The sequence below is a fragment of the Oryzias melastigma genome, linkage group LG10 (genome assembly GCF_002922805.2).
Source record: "Oryzias melastigma strain HK-1 linkage group LG10, ASM292280v2, whole genome shotgun sequence".
In the NCBI taxonomy this organism is placed as follows: Eukaryota; Metazoa; Chordata; class Actinopteri; order Beloniformes; family Adrianichthyidae; genus Oryzias; species Oryzias melastigma.
Genome location: NC_050521.1, coordinates 16,552,640 through 16,573,449, shown reverse-complemented (window position 1 = coordinate 16,573,449; position 20,810 = coordinate 16,552,640). Strand labels below are relative to the sequence as shown.

The 20,810-nt window shown below is 37.3% G+C and overlaps 3 protein-coding genes across 6 annotated transcripts in view; 2 read left to right on the top strand and 1 right to left on the bottom strand.

Moving 5' to 3' along the window:
• Window positions 1–3,884, bottom strand: part of fbxl3l (F-box and leucine-rich repeat protein 3, like) — a 7,143-nt gene extending 3,259 nt beyond the window's left edge. The window contains exon 1 of the mRNA XM_024283657.2: window positions 3,473–3,884. Within this exon, the coding sequence (XP_024139425.2) occupies window positions 3,473–3,585 (113 nt within the window). The 5' untranslated portion in view covers window positions 3,586–3,884. The remainder of the gene's footprint in view (window positions 1–3,472) is intronic.
• A 1,185-nt stretch (window positions 3,885–5,069) lies between these two features.
• On the top strand, window positions 5,070–17,320 carry atp7a (ATPase copper transporting alpha). Its single transcript, XM_024283950.2, has 23 exons — window positions 5,070–5,361; window positions 6,389–6,520; window positions 7,547–8,021; window positions 8,578–9,324; window positions 9,494–9,697; window positions 9,771–9,934; window positions 10,039–10,200; window positions 10,300–10,376; window positions 10,595–10,817; window positions 10,901–11,134; window positions 11,221–11,312; window positions 11,480–11,607; window positions 12,205–12,359; window positions 12,442–12,576; window positions 12,721–12,915; window positions 13,040–13,222; window positions 13,317–13,530; window positions 13,617–13,763; window positions 13,838–13,980; window positions 14,162–14,365; window positions 15,369–15,486; window positions 15,560–15,662; window positions 15,737–17,320. Exons 2-23 carry the CDS (start codon window positions 6,401–6,403, stop codon window positions 16,008–16,010), a joined length of 4,497 nt encoding a protein of 1,498 aa, XP_024139718.1. The 5' UTR covers window positions 5,070–5,361; window positions 6,389–6,400; the 3' UTR covers window positions 16,011–17,320.
• A 1,292-nt stretch (window positions 17,321–18,612) lies between these two features.
• Window positions 18,613–20,810, top strand: part of LOC112153602 (copper-transporting ATPase 1) — an 18,189-nt gene continuing 15,991 nt past the window's right edge. For 2 of the 4 annotated variants that reach the window (XR_004948576.1, XM_024283945.2), the window contains exons 1-3: window positions 18,629–18,880; window positions 19,144–19,274; window positions 20,067–20,541. Coding sequence is in view for 3 of the 4 variants with exons in the window: in XM_024283945.2 (XP_024139713.1) it covers window positions 19,155–19,274; window positions 20,067–20,541 (595 nt within the window). In the remaining variant the exon portion in view is untranslated. Of the gene's footprint in view, window positions 18,881–19,143; window positions 19,275–20,066; window positions 20,542–20,810 lie in introns of all 4 variants that reach the window. The other 2 variants (XM_024283948.2, XM_024283947.2) reach the window with 2 other exon arrangements.

Sequence of the window (20,810 nt, the reverse complement as noted above, 5' to 3'; positions counted from 1 at the left end):
ATTATGCTTTTTTGTGGCAATTTTAAAGCCTGTTTGTGCACATTTAAGAAGTGCTTTGCTTGTAGGAAACATACATTTATGGGGTATGTAAAAAAAGAACAGTAAAAAGTGAAAAAAACTAAAAGTTCATTGTTTATTCCAAAAGATTTCACTCATATAAAGAAATCTCACAGATAATCTTAACTCTTGGATGATTGAGTCTAAAGAGACAAGATATTTTAGAAAATTTAAAGTATTTATTTTGCAGTATAAAGGCTCTACCTGCAAACTATCTTTCAACCAACATTTATTCCAGCTTATCCTCCATGGCTGTGTCGGTCTCTCTGGCACGGACAACACACAAATAATCAGTGTGATTGCTAATCGCTCCCTATTTTGCAAAACTGTCATTTGGAGAATATCATTTTTTGTTTCACACAAAGAAATGTAAATCTACTCTTGATATTACTCTGCTTTGAGATCAATTTTCCACAGTGGCTCTAAAGCTCAAATCACACCAAAGAATCACTCGACACAAAAACATATAGAAGATCACAAGAACAATTCAAAAGAGCAAAAACAAATCATAAATATGGAAGAAAAAGAAAAAAAATTCCAGACACCAATTAAAAAAAATGAAATGAAATGAAATAAAAATGAAATGCTTCAGAAAGCAAAAGTAATTTCTGGAAATCAAAATGAAATAATAAGAAACTGGAAGAAGCATAGACATTATTGGACATCTCTGATAAGATAATGACGTTTGAGTTTCTTCAAATGCTTCTTCAGTTTTTTCATTCAGGAGAGCTTTCAGTTGATTTAAGTCCTTGTTTTACTACATTATACAATTTTTTACTGTTTTTATTTTTTCATTATAATTTTATTTTATTACCTTTGTGTTTTGATATTATCTTATGCTTCTTTTTTAAAGCATTTTGAGATTCTTTTTGGGAAAAGTGCTATAGAAATAAAGATATTCTTAAACTAATAAAAGTTTTATGATTCATACGGAGCATGCTCAATATCAATTCATGTCTAATAACATGCGGTTGCAATGATGGACAAACATCCAGTCAGCGATGTCCCATTCCTACCTTTTCTGGTTTCTTCCTTTGTTTTCCAAAACGTTTCATTTTATTTTCTTTCATTTTTTTCAGAGCTGTGTTTTGATTTTTAGAATTTTGTTTGGATTTCAAAAATGTTATTTATTATTTTACTTTTTTTTAAATATTTGTTGTGTTGTTTAACATGTTTCTGCATTGAGTGATTTGCACTTCAGGGCCACCGTACTTTTAACCTTGTGTTTATCATTGAGTGAGAGGCCACCCACAGCACTGAAAGTTACTCCTTCAATGCAGAGATCAGCATTGTGTGTCTTCACCCCATTTACTATACAACTGTTATAACAGAATCCTTACTCAACACAAAAATTCTGCAACAACAGCACCACAAGACGCTACGTTGAAGACGTTCATTCCTCTAGGACACTGGATTTAGGCTGTGTGCCCTCTTTTCCAGACTGTCTGGGAAGACATCTGTCAGCCGTAGAGAACTTAGAACTAAAAGAAGACTCCTTATGATTTCAAGACTTGATCTTCAGGTTGAAAACAGTACTGCAGTACATAAACAGAGGACACAAAATCATATTTTTGGCACAATCTGAGCTTCACTCCAGAAATGAACAAAGCTTTACAGCACAACGGCTTATGGTTTCCCTGTCAGCCATACAAGTCAAACATAGAACAATAGCTCTTAGAGCCGCACTCACAGGTGTTGGCCATTAGATGTTAATCAGTCAATTGATCATTAACACCTGGTGGTACCAGGTAACAAGAAAAAAAACGTTAGTGGATCTGTTTGCATGCTCTCCAAAATCATTTTGTAAATGGAATGACCTGATATCATGATCTGACAACGATGGTTGTGTATTTTTAAGAGATCTCCTTAAAATTTGGATTTCCCCTATTTTGTTATTAACAACTAAAAAGAAGAATGGCTTGGAAACAAAGAATATTTTAATCATATAAAAATAGTTATTTTCTCTTCATGGAGTGTAAAATGTTTGATTTATTCAGTTTCTTCTTGCAAAAAAAAAAAAAAAAAAAGACAATAATTAGTTTGACTCATAGACGACAGAAGTGACAAAAATATAGCTGGATCAATGCAGATGGGTCTCAAAACACAAGTTATAGATTAGACTCATAATGTAATTTTTGTGCTTCATCCCACAAAAGCACACTCCTCAAAATGCTTTACATAAAGGCCTTTCAACTAAACATTTAATAACACAGAAACAAGCAACCAAACTAGCATTTCCTCACTTCATTGCATAGTTTTGAGACAAATGTGCATCCTAAGTTAGCTGGAGAATGAGCCACAAAGGCGACTGCTTGATTTTAGAGCATTTCTGTTGTACAGAACCTGGATTAAAACAGCAGAAAAGGCAGCTTTTGGTAAGATAAAGGTTGTTGATACAACAGAGCAAAAAAACTTTTGACGTCAGCATTGAGGTGAATGCTGTTTTTCCTCAGATGTAATTGAATAAAGTACTGTTTATTACTCAAATTAGAGAAGATCACAGCTCCAGATTTAACAACAGTTTCATTTTTTCATGTGTTCAAAATCAGTTTTCACTTTTCTATATACACTTTTTAACACTTTTTAAATGTTTTTCATTTTTTAATATCTGACTTTTTGGATTATTGAATTTTTGAATTATTTGCTAACACATTAACATTATCAACTTATATCTCTTCTTTCATGACCTTTTTCCACACTATCTGATAGCATTTTTTTCACCAAAATAATTACTCAGTAAAAACACAGCAGCAAAATCATACAGATTATACTTGTGAATGTGCAATAATTTGTTTTGTTAAAAATATGTCTTAAATTAAATTTCATGAACATCTTTTTTTCCATAAACATCAGTGTGATTTGTTTCTTCATTTTTATAACTTTCTCTAAAATGTTCCACTTACGATTTATATGAACAGTGAGTGTCAGATGTCTTCATAAACAAATGTGAGGAAAATTTCCTTCAATTTAGATTTTGTGTCTGATGAAGGAAGATTTAAGTTCTAGAAATTTACTTAGGTAAAGACTCAATTCTCAACTTTTTTAAGCCCAAAAAAGTGATCAGATCTGTTGGAAAAAGCTTAAATAATGATGCAAATTATATTGACATTTTTTTTTTGCATGAAAGCAGATAATTTAAATAGCATTAATATTTTAGATTTTGCTGCAAAAATTGTAACATTTAGTTTACTTTCATTTTCACTTAGCTAACACAGATACATATTTTGTCCAGTACCACTGCTTTGATTTGAGCATAAACATGTTAAAGGAAAAATAAGGGAATAACAATCAATGTTTAGTTGAATTATTACAGAGCCACAATCCTACATTCATTCGCCTGCTTTCCCCAGACTCAAAACCATGAAATGCAATGCAAATTTATATAAAACTCAGAAGAAAATTTAGAGTTACTCACATACGAATACTTAAAACCTTCTGTTTTCCCTGGATTTTGGGCTCCACAGGTTGTGTGCAGCTGAATCCATGGTCATAGCCGACTGGAGAAAGATTGCTGCTGACTCGGGGCATGAGGTAATAAGCTGGTGGGGCTTTAACGACAGCCTGCCGCCCAGCTGTACACGTGAGTGCAAGAAAACATAGCTTGCACCCAAGATGTCAAATTTGCTCACAGATTAGCAGGTTTATGCACAATAAAACACTGGCCATTTAGACTTTATTTGCTTATTTTCATGCCCCCATCTGCCAGGACGTTTTTGTAATCTGTGATCAGATACAATGCGTGCATGTGCTGGGAAAGTAGGTCAGTGTGTTACTGTGTCCATGTCTGACAGAGGGGGATCTTTTTTAACCCTCTTTTACCTTCAGTAACTTGTTGATTCTTTGCAGCATGCAGCAGTGTGTTAAAGACAGCTTTGTGTGCACCGACGTGGTGCTGCAGATCCGTCTGCTGGACACTTTTGTGTAGAACAAAGAGATTTAGAGCTAAGGAACTTGTACTCTTAACTATTAAAGATCAATAGGGTACTAACAATTCATTTTAACAACAATTTGATTCATATCATAATTAGTGGTTAACGCAGCTTGAAACATCCAGAAGAATCTTTAGCTCAAAGCCAGCTTCTTTACCCGGTTCTGATTTTCTGTCCCCGTCGTTTCATACAGAGGAAATTACCCTCTGCATTTTCCGGGCTGGGGACAGGCACAAGCCAGACACTGGTTTGTGCTCTGTTTAGGCTGAATTTATTTATTTATCCTTTCTTTTTTTGTGCAATTGCATTTTTGCTGATTGTGAATATTTGCGAATCATCACATTTCAGGTGGCAGTCACAGCATTTAGGGTGGCTTTGCTCCCCCTTGCCCATGTCTCCAGCTGTGAATGGAAGATGCATAACTTTTTGTAGAAAATTAAGAAGGACCTGAGCATCCTAAACAAATACAGTCTTCTATTTTCTGCTGCTCAAGGAGTGCTACCCTACATCCTCTTAAATCACAATCAAGCATGATTCTTTCATCTTTCAGGTGGTACTTTTATATAAAATGAACACCAACATTAGGTTAAAACAAATAAATAAATAAATACATAAAAGTAAGATAAATTAAAACAGTAACTTTTACTTTAAAGCTCTGTGTGAAGTTGCTTCAAGTATCTTTAGAAGTACTGTCAGTGGCTGTAGTGTTCACTCTGGCTATTTTGTCAACTTGTTGTGTGTGTTTTCACTGGGAGGATACAATGAGAGGATAAAATGAATTGTTGTGGTAAATGGAAGGGTGAAGATGACAGGGTGGAACAGAAGAATCCGGGAAAAAAAGTTATTTATGGGAAAATAAAAGCCAGTTACCCCCTTATTTTAGACTTACAGGCTTTTGAAATCTCTTTCCTTTAAAACCCAAATTACGAACCCAAAACCAATACATCCTTTGAAATTATAATAATAAAAATGATAATATTTTGCTATGATATTAAATTTAAGAAATACTTCAAAAAAAATTGCTGCAAGTCACTACTGTAGCTGCGCGCTGCCAAAAGGACGCCCTTCAGACAAAAAATAGGGTAACACGTGACTTGAATCGACAAACTCCGCCCTTTCTGACCAGTTGCTAGCCTCCTCCATAAAACTAAGACCAGTGCTTATGAAAGCAGCGGTATAAAGATGTTATTTCAGTCGTTTCAGCTGTTTCACCTTGTAAACTCGATGGAGAAACGTACTTGCTTGACTTACTGTATTTTGAGATAAGAAAAACAAAAAGAAAATACAATGCTAGCTAACTTGCTAGCTCTATCTAGCTTAACAGCCCATAGGCTAGCGTGAAGAAGACGGATTGTTTTCATTTTTAAAAGTACAGGTAAGGTTTACTAGTTTCTTCCTTTATGCCTTTGTTATATTTTACAGAGGAGACATTAAAAAGACGAAGTTTTATATATTTAAAGAAGAAAACGATTCTCTGTGTAAACTTAGCTGACCTGCATCCAGTGTTTTCAATGTGACAACAAGCCGGTGCTGAAATTTATATTTTTAAACTATGTTGCTATACTCTATCCTAATTTTAATTCACTCATTTAATTTTGTTGCTTTAAAGCAAATGTATTCTAGTGATAAATAAACGGCCAAGTTACCCACTAGTTGACACGGCTTTGGTGTGAATTGGTGAATTCCTCTTCGGAAATAATGCCTTTATAAACACCGAGCTTCTAGAAAATTAGCTTTATAGTTGGAGAACATTGTTTATTGTAGTCTTGTATGCTGTTTTAGACATTCTTAAAAAATAGATTAAAAACAGTGATGTGTTTCCCCCCTGTCTTTGTTTAAAGAAAGGAAAAGCCTTAATTTATATGTCCGTAACTGTGCTAAAAGGTAAATAAAGCTCCCAACCTTTTAAAAATGTATTTTATTTTAGTCTATTGTCTTGATTAGTCTAAGTTGTTTTGTTTATTTGTTTATTACGCAAAAGATTATAGGAGACATACTGTAGATAGATTTTAACTGCATTTTACTGTTGCTATTTCTTTAAAAAAAAATTTTTTTAGATGGGAAAAAAAAAGTTTAAAAACATCATAATAATTGTTTTTGTAATTGGATGTTGCAAATGGAAATAAAATAGTTTCTCACTAAATGATGTCTTATAATCAATAATCAATAAGGACTGTATTACTTGTGAAATAATAACATTTACTGGTATAATAATTATTTTTGAAAGGGAATTTTGTTTTAAAATGGTAGAAATCCTGTAATATTTTGTCCCTTTGTGTTAATTGAGCTTCTTTTTATTTACATTTTTTGCGAAGTTATTTCTATTCTGCAACAAGATCTGATTATTTTTGTTATTGTTATAAAAATGGTGCTCTTGATTATAAATAATTTTTTTTTTTTAGGCCAAAACCAATATGACACAGAAAGTGAATCTGTGTTCAGTTGCTCTCAAAGTGGAGGGCATGACTTGTGGATCATGTGTTCAGTCCATAGAACAGCGGATTGGGTCTCTTCCTGGAGTCATACATATAAGGGTAAGTGCAGTGTTTGCATGCAAAGATAAGCATTTTACTTGACATTGAGCAATTTTAGTTCTGTTTTTACAGTTCTTTCATTTGCTGACTGAAAAGCTTTAGTTTGTCCTTTTTTCCACGGAGACAAGATCTGTTGTGTTTTATAGAATCATTGCTTGACAACAATTGTAAAACAGTTATTTAAAACTAGGTGTGAAATTGTGTTTTTAAATTCTCTGAGCAGATTTGCCCGTTGTCCTTTCAGATAAATTTGACATTCTTACCCCCTCGGGCCCGGTCAGTTTGATTTACTATAAAAAGTTGCTACAAGAGACGGCTTAATTGCAAATGAAGATGGTCTGTTGTTTTGTTTATTGTGTGTTTACCCCTCAGGCTGAGGTTTAATGGAAAGTTAATGTAATTGTGTGTCCCAGACATGCTCTGCCTTCTGCAAAGGCTGTGACAGCAGGTCGATGCAAACGTTCCAATAACAGGAAATGATTACAACTTAAAGAATGATTCAAATCCTGGATCATTTTGTCGATCTTTATTCAATTTGTGAGGAGTAAAATCATTTTTTCCCGAAAAATAAAGAATAATCAGTTTCTTCTCTCATTCTTAAAAAAATATTTTTTCGTGTTATTTTGGTTTATTTTGCAGTCAGCTCTGAACTGATTTGTAAATTCCATTAGTTTGTGTGTTTCTGCTTATGCCAGTCAGGTGATCCGTTCAGTGTGTCACATGTCTTATTCTTGCTCAAGACGGAGAACTAAGGGGTCATCATGCTGAAAAAACGTGCTTTAAACTTTCAGAGACTATGGACTCGGTTTACTAGCTTTATGGCTTTGAAGTTCTTTTTTTTAAATAGAGGAAGTTATTTAAAGCTGCGTTATTAAAAGCTATTACAAAAATTATTTTGTTGACATGCTCACAATTTTTTTTATACCAGATGTTACAATAAAAAATGCCATCTGGAAAAAAAAAATGATGCTAGATTCTTTATTTCATCCTGTCACACTAACAAGCTTTTGTAATAATTATGTGAAGGTGTCTCTGGAGCAGAAGACTGCCACCTTGATATTTGACCAGGGTCAACAGAGCCCCGAGTCCCTGTCAGAGGCTATTGAAGACATGGGCTTTGAATCAAGCTTACCAGATGGCAGCACGACCACAGCGGTATCTACAGGAACCCAGCTGTTCCCCACATCGGCTCTGGGACCTGCAGCCCTTCAGGAAGCTCGGGAGAAACTTTCACAGATCAAAGGAGTTCTGGATGTTTGTGAGAACCCCTCCCAGAAGGGCCTCAGTATTACTTTTGCCCCTTCCCTGATTTCCACACAGGAGCTAAGTAAAGTAGTGGAAAGTGTAACGCTCACAGACGACCAAACTCTTAGTCCATCTAAGCAGAAAGACGATGGAGTAGCACTTTTGAAGCTGCGCATTGAAGGAATGACTTGTCATTCTTGCGTCACCACCATTGAAGGGAAGATTGGAAAACTGAATGGAATTCAAAAGATCAAAGGTGATGTACTTGGCTTGATAAAAATCAACATATTTACATTGTTAAACTAATCTAATCTGTAATCTAATCCCTATTTGACATGGTTCTTCACTGTTAAAACTACATGTCGTGTGGTATAGCACGTCCTAACGGTGCACCTCACTGCTGCCATGACATTGTGCAATGATCGTCCTTAGGTTTACCCCTGAGAGCTTCCTTGATGAGATTTGACCATGACTCATAAAATCCTTAGAATGATACAGTTGAATTAATAACAAATAGGATTATATATGCCGAAGACACATATTCCATTTAAGGATTTCAGTCCATAGGAAAAATTTATTTTAGCCTGGTAATAATTTATAAATATCCAAGGATTTGATTACAGCTTTGTAGAGATCTATTTATTTTTTAGATATTTTGTTACTTTTTATTTATTTATAATCTTAAATAAGTTAAATGGTAAAACTAAAGTAAACAAATCAAAGTAGAAAAATTAAGTACATTTATACTTTAAATTAAAATGTGACTTTTTTTTTTCTCCTGTGTTTAACAAAGTTTTATGTTCTCCCTACAGTTGTTTTGGAGTCTAAAGAAGCCACAATCATCTACACGCCATACCTCATTACCCACCAGTCCATCATTGAGCAAATAGCTTTTGCTGGATTTAAGGCGTCTGTGAAGTCCAAGCCTAAACCGCTGCAGTTGTCCATCAGAGACATTGAGCGACTTGCTGATTCTCAAAAACCAACACTGACTTCACCTTCAGACCCATCAGAGGAGACAGAAGTCTTCATAGACACAACCCTCGTAGTACTCGGGGTAAAAGGCATGCACTGCCGTTCCTGTGTAGTGAACATTCAAGACAACGTCTCATTGCTGCCTGGTGTTTCATCCGTGGAGGTCTCTCTTGAGAAAGAACAGGCTACAATTTGCTATGATCCTCACAAGGTGTCAGTTACTGAGCTGCAGCGAGCGATTGAGGCACTGCCTCCAGGAAACTTTAAGGTTGAAGCTTCAGGATCTAACCCGCTGACTTCTACACCTGCACTGTCTGCATGTGTAACTCAGGCCAAACCTGCATCTTTGCAGCCTTGTTTTACCCAGCCTCTGGTATCTACTGTCAGTATTCACATTGAAGGGATGACCTGCAACTCCTGTGTGCAGTCCATTGAAGGTATGATCTCCCAAAGAAAAGGGGTGGTATCAGCACAGGTCTCACTGGCAAATCACCAAGGGATTTTTGAGTATGACCCCCTCCTGACCTCCCCAGAGGAGCTGAGGGAAGCAGTAGAGGACATGGGCTTTGATGCATTTCTACCTGGTAAGTTAAATATTTAAGTTGTAAAATACTTTTTTTTTAATGAGATGACATTTACCTTGATTATTATAGAGTTGTCTGTGTCCATAAGTTACCATAAATCTCAGAAAACTGATTTTAATGTTCTTATGACATCCTTCAATTAAAATTGGCTACTTTATTTTGGTCATAGAGACCAATTCTCTGCTTGAGCCCAATGTTGTGAGATCTGCAAGTACAGCACTTGATCAAGAGAAGGAGTTAGATGAAGACCATCACAAAGAGGCTCATCAAAGATCCACTGAGGAAACACACTCTAAATGTTACATCCAGATTGGAGGGATGACCTGTGCATCCTGTGTGTCAAACATCGAGCGAAACCTTAAGAACGAACCAGGTCTGAACCAAACAAATCTTAATTTATTTCAGTGAGAATTGTTTGTTTACTTCATTACCTCAATTTCCTGCAGGGATCTACTTTGTTCTAGTAGCGTTAATGGCCAGTAAAGCAGAGGTGCGTTATAACCCTAAAGTCATCGACCCTCCGAGAATAGTTGAGTGTGTGAAAGAGTTGGGCTTTACAGCTTCTGTCATGGAGAACTATGAAGGATCCAATGGAAACCTGGAGCTTGTGGTGAGGCAGTGCTATGCTTTTTTATTTAACTAGTGGGCACTTTTTTGCTCTTCGTGTATTTTTAAAAAATATCTTTCACTTTCTTCATTGCTTCTACCTTTCAGATCAGGGGGATGACTTGTGCCTCTTGTGTTCACAAAATTGAATCTAATCTCATGAAGGAAAAGGGGATTGATTATGCCTCTGTTGCCCTAGCAACCAACAAAGCACACGTTAAGTTTGACTCAGAGATTTTAGGACCACGAGACATCATCAAGCTGATTGAGGTTTATTGCTTTGTTTTTTTCTCAACATTTGATTTTCACATTGGTTCTAAAGAACCCACATGGTGAGGATGTGAAGTTTGACTGAATGTTTATTTGTAGAACCTGGGATTCAAAGCTTCTTTAGTGAAGAGAGATCGATCTGCCAGTCATCTGGACCACAGCAAAGAGATCCGGCAGTAAGAAAACATTTTCTCTTTAGCTTTTTTATAACCATTAGTTTATCACTTTATTTTTTTATTTGATGCATTTCTTGGAAACAAATTTGGGTCTAGTTGAGCTACTGAAATATGCAAGCTGTTGTCATTTTTGAATATTTAATGCTAACAGTGCAAACATATGAACTGCATTGTGTCTAATAATTCCCACATTGACTCAGTTATTTCCCCTCTCCCAGATGGAGGAAATCTTTCCTTGTAAGCCTGGTTTTCTGTGTTCCTGTGATGGGAATGATGATCTACATGATGGTTATGGACCACCAAATGAACGTTTCACATCACCACAACGCTACAGTCGAGGACCGGAACCATTACCACTCCACCATGTTCCTGGAAAGACAGCTTTTCCCCGGCCTTTCAATCATGAACCTTCTCTCCTTCATTTTTTGTGTGCCTGTACAGGTAAAGCTAAATGAAGATGCTTGTCATGCTATTTTTCATGTCAAGTTGGACTATCACTTTCTGCTTTTTTTTTGTCTTCTCAGTTTATTGGAGGTCGCTACTTCTACATTCAAGCCTATAAAGCACTTAAGCACAAGTCTGCAAACATGGATGTGCTCATTGTTTTAGCTACTTCAATAGCTTTTAGCTACTCGCTGGTCGTCTTAATAGTGGCCATGGCGGAAAAAGCAAAGGTCAATCCCATCACTTTTTTCGACACACCTCCAATGCTTTTTGTGTTTATCTCGTTGGGTCGCTGGCTGGAACAGATTGCTAAGGTATATGCCTGTAATGTTTTTTTTTATATTTAATTTAATGTGATTGAGCAGAATAAAAATCAAATATAATATCTGTTGTTTTTCAGAGTAAAACTTCTGAAGCTTTGTCCAAGTTAATGTCTTTACAAGCAACAGAAGCGACAGTGGTCACTCTTGGGAGCGATAATGTTATCCTCAGGTACATCTACTTGTCACTTTTTTTTTTTTTTTTTTTTTTATTGCTGCAAATTGCAGCAGTTGGGTGTATACAACACCATAAAAATACGAAAGATTTGCATGATTTTTCAGTTTTGACAAGTCATAAAGATTCTGAATGTGCCTCAACCTGATGTTTTGTATGTTCAGTGAGGAGCAGGTGGACGTTGAGCTGGTGCAGCGCGGTGATGTGGTGAAAGTTGTTCCTGGAGGGAAGTTTCCTGTTGATGGGAGGGTTTTAGAGGGACATTCAATGGCTGATGAATCGCTTATCACAGGTGACATGAACAGACATTATGTTTTTTTGATGCATCTAAACCGTATCACTCTGATTACTCTTAAATCTGATCCACATCAAAATCAAACTAGAAATTGATCAAATGTTGATACTTAGGTCTTTAACTTGGACGCCGTTATGGATTAGATCTAATACTTTAGTGTCATAATTTCAGTATCATCTTCCTAAATTATGCTATTAAGAGTCATTACTGATATAAGTATGTTTTATCAGTGATTTAAAGCATTGTCTGAAGCACATTTGAGTCTGATATTTGAACAATCCTTTGTTTTTTAACTATTTGCAGAGCTGTGAATCTCATAGCAATAAATGTATAAAATCAATCACAAATTGTATCACAGATGACCTAACATAACATCATTTGTTCAACACCATTTAGTTTGCAGCATCTACATGTATTTGCTCTGCAGAGTTCTTTTAAGAGATAAATTAAATGCATAATTGTTACCTGACAGCAAATATTTAAAACTTTTAACTCTCTGATGTAAAAGTAGAGCAAGAGAGAGTAGTGTTACCTTTTCCAACACTGAAAACTCCTGTAGTGTTTCTCTGATCAGCTGTTTCTTTGTGGTTTCAGGTGAGGCCATGCCAGTTACAAAAAAGCCAGGAAGCACAGTCATCGCAGGTTCCATTAATCAGAACGGCTCCCTGCTGGTCAGTGCTACTCATGTTGGCATGGACACCACGCTGTCGCAGATTGTTAAACTCGTTGAGGAGGCTCAGACTTCAAAGGTAGATTGTGGAGTATAACATCTGGACCTTTCATATCAGCATTGACGGCAGCTGTTAAATTAATGTGTGTTTTCTGTTTTAGGCCCCCATCCAGCAGTATGCAGATAAGATCAGTGGCTACTTTGTGCCATTTATTGTCGCTGTTTCTGTGCTTACACTGATTGTCTGGATAATTATTGGGTTTTTGGACTTTTCTCTTGTCACAAAATACTTTCCAGTAAGTCATTATCTTTTTACAATCCATTCTTATATTTTTCACACAAATGTCACTAACTAATCTCATTTTATGTTTTTTTGAGTATTTTATTTGCTGTGCGTCATTTTAGTTTGCGATTAAAGCCGACCTGTTTCCTCTCTGCAGGGCTATGACAAGAGCATTTCTACAGCCGAGGCAGTGATTCGCTTCGCCTTCCAGGCCTCTATAACTGTATTATGCATCGCCTGTCCCTGTTCTCTGGGCTTAGCTACTCCAACAGCTGTGATGGTGGGCACGGGGGTAGGAGCACAAAACGGCATTCTGATAAAGGGAGGAGAGCCTCTTGAAATGGCGCATAAGGTGTGTTTGTTATAATCTGACGCTTTACCGCAAGAAACCAAATATAAATGTAATAATCAGAAAAAAAACACCTTTAATAGTCAGACTAAGTCCTAGAATTTTCTAAATCTATATTTGTATGCAGGTCCAGGCTGTGGTGTTTGACAAAACCGGCACCATCACATATGGAGCTCCAAAGGTTGTCCAAGTCAAAACAGTGGTGGAGGGGAACAAGATGCCCCTCTCTCGTCTGCTGGCCATTGTGGGCACAGCCGAAAACAACAGTGAACATCCTCTAGGAGCAGCTATCACCAAGTACTGCAAACAGGTTAGTTTCTCTGTTAGGTTTAACACCTCTTACTCTTTTTAAGGACTGTCACACAGTCATTAGAGTTCACATTTTTATAACGGTGTTTATGCAGGAGCTCGGCACAGAGTCTCTTGGCACGTGCACAGACTTTCAAGCGGTCCCGGGTTGTGGCGTTCGATGTCAGGTCAGCAACACGGAGACAGTGCTGAAGCAGGGCGACAGTGACAGTGAGGACAACAACCATCGCAACAGCGTGCTCGTTCAGATCAGTGACACACGGACGTCCAGCAGCTCCCATCCACTCATCATGGATCCACAGCCACTGAGTATGTAGCATATGGTTTAACAGTCAGTTTACCATTCTAATAATACTGTACTTAATGTTAAACGTTTTTCTCCGCTTGTCCTGCAGGTTCAGTTCCAACAGACATCTATGTCGTCCTGATTGGCAATAGGGAGTGGATGAGGAGAAACTTCTTGGAAATCACAGCAGAGATTGATGAAGCCATGACGGAGCATGAGCGTAGAGGACGCACTGCTGTTCTAGTAGCTGTGAACAGTGAGTTTACTGTATCTTACATGAAACCTTAAGAAATAAAGAAACAGCTGCTAAAAAATTATCTTTGTGGACAGATATGCTGTGTGCAATGATAGCCATAGCTGACACAGTGAAACCTGAGGCTGAGCTGGCAGTCCAGACGCTGACCAACATGGGTCTGGAGGTGGTGCTGATGACTGGAGACAACAGTAAGACAGCTCGGGTCATTGCAGCGCAGGTATGAAGGTTGCCTAAAGGATTGTTGATGTTATTCTGTTCGTGCACAGACAGAGGGAGATTATGTCTTTTTTTATCTCCAGATAAGTTCCTCATTTAAAGACAGGAGAAAAATGTTCTATCCATGTTATATGAAATATAGCACATTGAGTACATCCAGTCTTCTCATGATCGTCTTCCAGGTAGGAATCAAAAAGGTGTTTGCTGAGGTGCTGCCTTCCCACAAGGTGGCCAAAGTGGAACAGCTGCAGCAGGCTGGAAAGAGAGTGGCCATGGTGGGAGATGGCGTTAACGACTCGCCTGCTCTGGCCATGGCTGACGTGGGCATCGCCATAGGAACCGGAACAGATGTGGCCATAGAAGCAGCAGACGTGGTCTTGATCAGGGTAAAGAAATCAGGATAAAGATTCAAACATTTGAACTTTCTTTGAATCCTGTGAGGACAGGAAACCACAAAAGGACAAAAAAGTAAAAAATAAAAGTCTAATTTCTGTTGAGTGACATTAATATTTAAAGTGAAAAATCTCCTTTTACTTGTTTTCATCTGATACAATAGAGGAGATCCCTTGTTGATTTTGTAGGGTTCTCCACTTGAAAAGAAATCAAGTCTTTTATCTTAATTGTGGGTTTATTTGAACAGAGAGATAAAGAAAATCAAGAAATCCACTTTAAAGAATCGATATAAAATTGTTTGCATTTCAGTAAAAGAAAAAAAGTATTTGAACCTTCTTACTGGAAAGACTTAGTACTTTGTGGTAAAACTCTTATTAGCAGCACAGAGCTCAGATGATGATCATGTTTTTGCACATATCAGGAGAAATTTTGTTCCACAAATAACTTCTACTAGAGATTAGTTCAAACAGGTGTCTTCAATTCAAGTGACGGGTTGAGTAGGAGAGTCTGTTTTTTGTGAACCAAAACTGTTATGATTAAATTATTAAATACTTATTTCTCTTAATGAAATGCAAACAAATTTATTAAAAAAAAAATTAATTGATTTCTTGATTTTCTATCTCACATTGTTAAAATAAATCTACCATTGGGATGAAATACTTTCCATTTCTTCTTAAGTGGGAAGACCTAAAAAAATCAGCAAAGACTTATTTGCTCTACTGTAAATTTGGTAAAATAATAGGCAAGTTATGCAGCTCCTTACACACCTCAAGTTTTTTTTTTTTTTTTAAGTTATGGAAAAGAAAAAAAAAAGACCTTGAGACATTTCCCCCAACATATCTCATCTTTTGATGTGTTTCACAACCAAAAGACAAAACATGTTAAGGTTCATTTTGTTTGATCCTACTTTTTCTTTTATTGAATTTAAGTGAATTAAGTTTATTCATCTTTATGATGGGATTTCATGCTAAAACGTTCATCTCGTCTCCTGTCCAGAACGACCTGCTGGATGTGGTTGGCAGCATTGATCTTTCTAAAAAGACGGTAAAGAGAATTCGGATCAACTTTGTTTTTGCTCTCATCTACAACCTGGTTGGAATTCCTATTGCTGCCGGTTAGTGCATCAGAATACATTTCAGCAGAACTTCTTCTAAAGTTATGTGTAGTAACGATGAGTTTTATTCCAGGAGTATTCCTGCCCATTGGTCTGGTCTTAGAACCGTGGATGGGCTCTGCTGCAATGGCGCTTTCCTCTGTGTCTGTAGTCGTGTCTTCTCTTCTTTTGAAATGGTAAGAAGAAAGTTGAAGTTGGTTTTCAGCCTTTTAGCTGCTATATTTTTGACTTGTTTTTCTCCTGTCTATAGTTACACTAAACCCACAGCTGAGAAGCTGGAGGCCAGACTTGGTCATAACAAGCGACAAAGCAGCCTGTCTGACGTCAGCGTTCACATCGGCATGGGAGTCGCGCGGCGTCCCTCCCCAAAACTGAGCCTGCTGGATCGCATCGTCAACTACAGCCGCGCCTCCATCAACTCCTTACGCTCAGACAAACAATCGCTCAACAGTTTAGCGCTCAATGAGCCCGACAAGCACTCACTGCTGGTGGGGGAGTCTGTGTGTGAGGAGGAGTTCTGCTGAATACATGGAGCGCACACTGCCATGGAGGACTTGAATGCTGAAACAGAGATTGTTCCGTGCAGAAATGAAAGGGTCTTACAGATTTAAGCTCATCCATCTGCTCTCTGTGCCTCAGATCAGCTTCCTTTACTGCAAGAAAGCATGTTTGCCTCTTTACCTCATGCAGCTGATCACATGCACCTCAGCTGCAGTCTGTCCTTTATGAAGGCAACTGCCTGCAGTGATGCTCTTAACACTTTGAAATCATTCACTATCATAGAGCCTCTTGTAGGAGGTGTCCATGAACAGGAAATAAAGGAAAAGTCCTCTCTGGAACTTCAATCGTTTGCCTTTACAATCGTCAACATCAGTCCAAAGATATGAAGCAGAGAGAGGATCTAAAAACATTCAATATATATATATATTTTTTACGAATATTCCTTGAAGTTGAAACACAGTTGTATAATCTTGATTAGAAATATTTATAAAAGTATTATTTATCTTTTTTCTCATTTTATCCTTTGTGATGATTTTGTTAATTTAAACGCCAGTTTGGATTTTCTGTCTTCTGAAGTTTATGGCTCACTGTGCAAATGTTCAGCACACTAAGGATCGTCATCCCAAAGACGCTACGTAACAAACTAAAAGCTGGTGGTGGTGCAGAACACAGCCTCTGTAGCAGATGTTAACTGGACAAGTAACATTGGAAACTCAACTTGGAAAAGTAAAAAAAAAAAAATCCCAAAGATTTCTCTATTTACTAGTTATAGTCCAAAAAGTGAAGTTTAAAAATAATATCCCCTTGAAGAAAAGATAACCTTTGAAGTTGTCACATGAGTGATTGTGTTGCTGTCTGTTGCACACAGAAGTTAGGGCCAATGTATTTTTTATGATGCTGCAAATATATATATATATAAGACATGTTTGACAGTGTTTTTGTAGTAAGTCAAATGTCTTTGTATCTGTGTTTTTTAGGATTTTACTTTGATCAAAAAAGCCTTAAACACATTACAGGCTGAACATGTTACTGAACAACAAATACAAAGAAATTGTATTCCAGTCATGGACTTTACTGCCATATATGTTTGCAGTATGTTTTTCAAGCCAAAATGTAAAACTCCTTTGATAGGACATCGGTTTATCTTGCTGCTTTTCTTCCATCTGTAGTAGTCACATCCTGCCATATAAAGTTTTGTTATTTTTTTTGGTGCAATGCTTTCTTAAAACGTCCACAGGACTTTGGATTTCTTTTCCTGCTGTCCATGTTTGCTCTGTTGCATAGATCTTGGAAATTGTGTGCCTTAGAATAAAATGCTTTTGCAAAAAAAAAACTGTCATGTCAATTTTTGACCTGAAGATGGTGCTGTGGCTCAGTCCCTGTGTGGTCATGTTGACATGAAGCTACTGTACATTCACTCTGGCCTTGGCAACTTGCAGCTACTTTCAATGAAAAGTCTTTGTAAACATTAGTATTTCAAGTTTCCATGTTTAAACCCTTGCATTTACATGTCACTATTCAAGTTTTTAAGTCAATTTTTGGTCTCTACATACTAACCACACTTAACACACAATGAAAGTTCAACCCATTGACTGTACATAGAGAACTGGACAGAGCGAGTGTGACATTACCCATAGAAAATTACTTTCTTTGTATTCCAACCAAGTGAAGACAGTCAGCTGCCATGTTGGAACCAGATATCCTCAGTGAGCTGTGAAAGGAATCTGCATGACATTTTGGGTGGATCCTAAATGCATCCGAGAATGCCGCAAGCAGATTAGTGACACTGAGTAGATGGCTGCAGAAAAAGGAGCAACAAGCAAACGGTTGCCTGGTGGAGGTACAAAGAAAGGTAACAACGAAATAGAAGTATTAGTTTTAACAAGGATTATTCACCGAAGACAAAAATAAACATTCTCAGTCAGTGCTAATCTTAACAGTACAATTTTCTTGTCATTTCAAGAAATCCTGAAATGTTCATTTGGTTTTGTCTACATTTCTTGACCAAATTTCCCAGCAAAATAAAACCATTAGCCATCCCCATTCTGTCTGCTATGGAATGAAAGCCTGTCTCCAATTGATAGTTGTTTCTTATAAACGTCTGGCCAGCTGTTTTAGGAATATACACCCAGTCTACTAAAGTCAGATGTACGTTACTTCCTATTGCAATGCGAGGGAGGATGGGTCATTCAGTCCAGACCTGTATATACAGTCAACAGTTCAATCAGCTGGACTTTCAACTACTTGATCGTCAAACAGCTGAACTTTGACCAATCAGGGACTCCGATTTGATAGTGATGTGTGGATATTGTCCTTTTCAAAATAGAGAAGTGTCAACTGTCATAAACATAATCATGAAGGAGAAATTAATCATTTGTACCCAGCCGGAATTACATTTCACACCAAGCCTTTTCCAACTCCGGGTGACAAAAAACTAGCAAACAATAGAAAAACAAAAGAAGAAGAAGCCCCTCCCTGCCGCTTCCTAAATGCAAATTCATGAAATTGTACGTAGTGTGTTCTTAATTGCACAACACGTTTTCAGTGTGAATGTAGCTAGAGAGAGTAAAGATTATTTGTTTATTTTGCTTGCCATACCCTGGAGCTCAGTCGCCGCGAGAGGATGAAGATTTTTGATACCTTTCGCTTGCCATACTTAGAGCTCAGTCGCCGGCTGGTGTCGTCGGCATGAGAGGAGGAAGTTTAGAGCTGAAGTTTATGAAAACGGCTAAACAACGATGTTATTAAAGCTGTTTAATAAACCGGGTGAATTGTTTTTACTCGGTTTACTGTATCTTAGGATAAAAATATGATGTTTGAGAACTTCCTGGTCGGGTAGCCCGAGGCTATCGTAAGTGAGCCAAAAGGATTATTTCAATATCAGAAACTAATGGTAAGATTTTTATTTTATTATTTTGTTTTCTTTCACTTTTTAAATCTATATTCTTTATACAACACGCATTCGATGGCACCTTCTTAATTTCTATGAAGGTAACAAATAATGTCATGTGTAAATTTTACCTAACATTTCCAGTTTTTCCTGTTTTACAGCAGGGGATTTTTTTGTTCTAAACAATGAATGAAATGTCAGAAAACCCTGTCCTGTTTTTAACCACTCAACCGAAAATGAAGTAAATTTTTTTTCTTCTTTCAAAGCCAAAACCATAATGACACAGAAAGTGAATCTGTGTTCAGTTGCTCTCAAAGTGGAGGGCATGACTTGTGGATCATGTGTTCAGTCCATAGAACAGCGGATTGGGTCTCTTCCTGGAGTCATACATATAAGGGTAAGTGCAGTGTTTGCATGCAAAGATAAGCACTTGGCACTGAGCAATTTTAGTTCTGTTTTGAGATACAGTTATTTGTTTTCCTGACTAAAAAGCTTTTGTTTGCACTTTCCCCATGAGGACAGGACCTGTTGTGTTTTTTACAATTGTTTTTACACACTTGTGTATTTTAAAATTAGGTGCCATGCCATGGCTTTTTTTTAGTTCTCCAGATTTCCCCGTCGTCCTTTTAGATTAATTTGACATTCTTACCCCTCGGGTCCGGTCAGTTTGATTTACTATAAAAAACTTGCTAAAAGAGACGGCTTAATTGCAAATGAAGATTCTCTTTTGTTTTGATTATTGTGTGTTTACCCCTCAGGCTGAGGTTTAATGGAAAGTTGATGTAATTGTGTGTCCCAGACATGCTCTGCCTTCTGCAAAGGCTGTGACAGCAGGTCGATGCAAACGTTCCAATAACAGGAAATGATTCAAATTCTGGATGTTTTTGTTGATCTTTGTTAGCTGTGTCAGGAGTGAATTATTTTTTTCCCCAAAATATGGAATAACTAGTTGCTGTTCTCATGCTTAAAAATGTCTCTTTTCAGCTCTGAACTGATTTGTAAATTCCATTAGTTTGTGTGTTTCTGCTTATGCCAGTCAGGTGATCCGTTCAGTGTGTCACATGTCTTTTTCTTGTTCAAGACAGAGAACTAAGGGGTCATCATGCAGAAATAATATACTTAAGACTTTCAAAGACTAAGAGCTTTTCATCCTGTCCCACTAACAAGCTTTTGTAATAATTATGTGAAGGTGTCTCTGGAGCAGAAGACTGCCACCCTGATATTTGACCAGGGTCAACAGAGCCCCGAGTCCCTGTCAGAGGCTATTGAAGACATGGGCTTTGAATCAAGCTTACCAGATGGCAGCACGACCACAGCAGTATCTACAGAAACCCAGCTGATCCCCACATCGGCTCTGGGACCTGCAGCCCTTCAGGAAGCTCGGGAGAAGCTTTCACAGATCAAAGGAATTCTGGATGTTTGTGAGAACCCCTCCCAGAAGGGCCTCAGTATCACTTTTGCCCCTTCCCTGATTTCCCCACAGGAGCTAAGTAAAGTAGTGGAAAGTGTAACGCTTACAGACGACCAAACTCTTAGTCCATCTAAGCAGAAAGACGATGGAGTAGCACTTTTGAAGCTGCGCATTGAAGGAATGACTTGTCATTCTTGCGTCACCACCATTGAAGGGAAGATTGGAAAACTGAACGGAATTCAAAAGATCAAAGGTGATGTACTTGGTTTACTTTTGAAGATTTACATTGTTAATACAATGTTATTGGCTAATACAAAATCCTAACAAACTCTCAATGCTGGACATTTAGATAGTAAAAGTGAAGTCTTTGCCTTTTTTTGAGAGAATATCTGCATGTACACTTATATTAGGCAACTATTAGTGTTGTTCCTAGTGTTGAAACTGTTGTTCGGCTTATTCTGTCAGGAGTCGACACAGTGAAGTAGCTTTTACTGCTTTGCACAGGTGGTTTGGCAGTGATTT

Excerpts from the sequence above, each read along its gene's own strand:
- atp7a (XM_024283950.2), top strand. The coding sequence starts at position 6,401 with ATGACACAGAAAGTGAATCTGTGTTCAGTTGCTCTCAAAGTGGAGGGC. Across the intron at positions 9,698-9,770 it reads AAACCTTAAGAACGAACCAG|GGATCTACTTTGTTCTAGTA; the intron begins GTCTGAACCAAA and ends AATTTCCTGCAG. Across the intron at positions 15,487-15,559 it reads TGGAATTCCTATTGCTGCCG|GAGTATTCCTGCCCATTGGT; the intron begins GTTAGTGCATCA and ends GTTTTATTCCAG.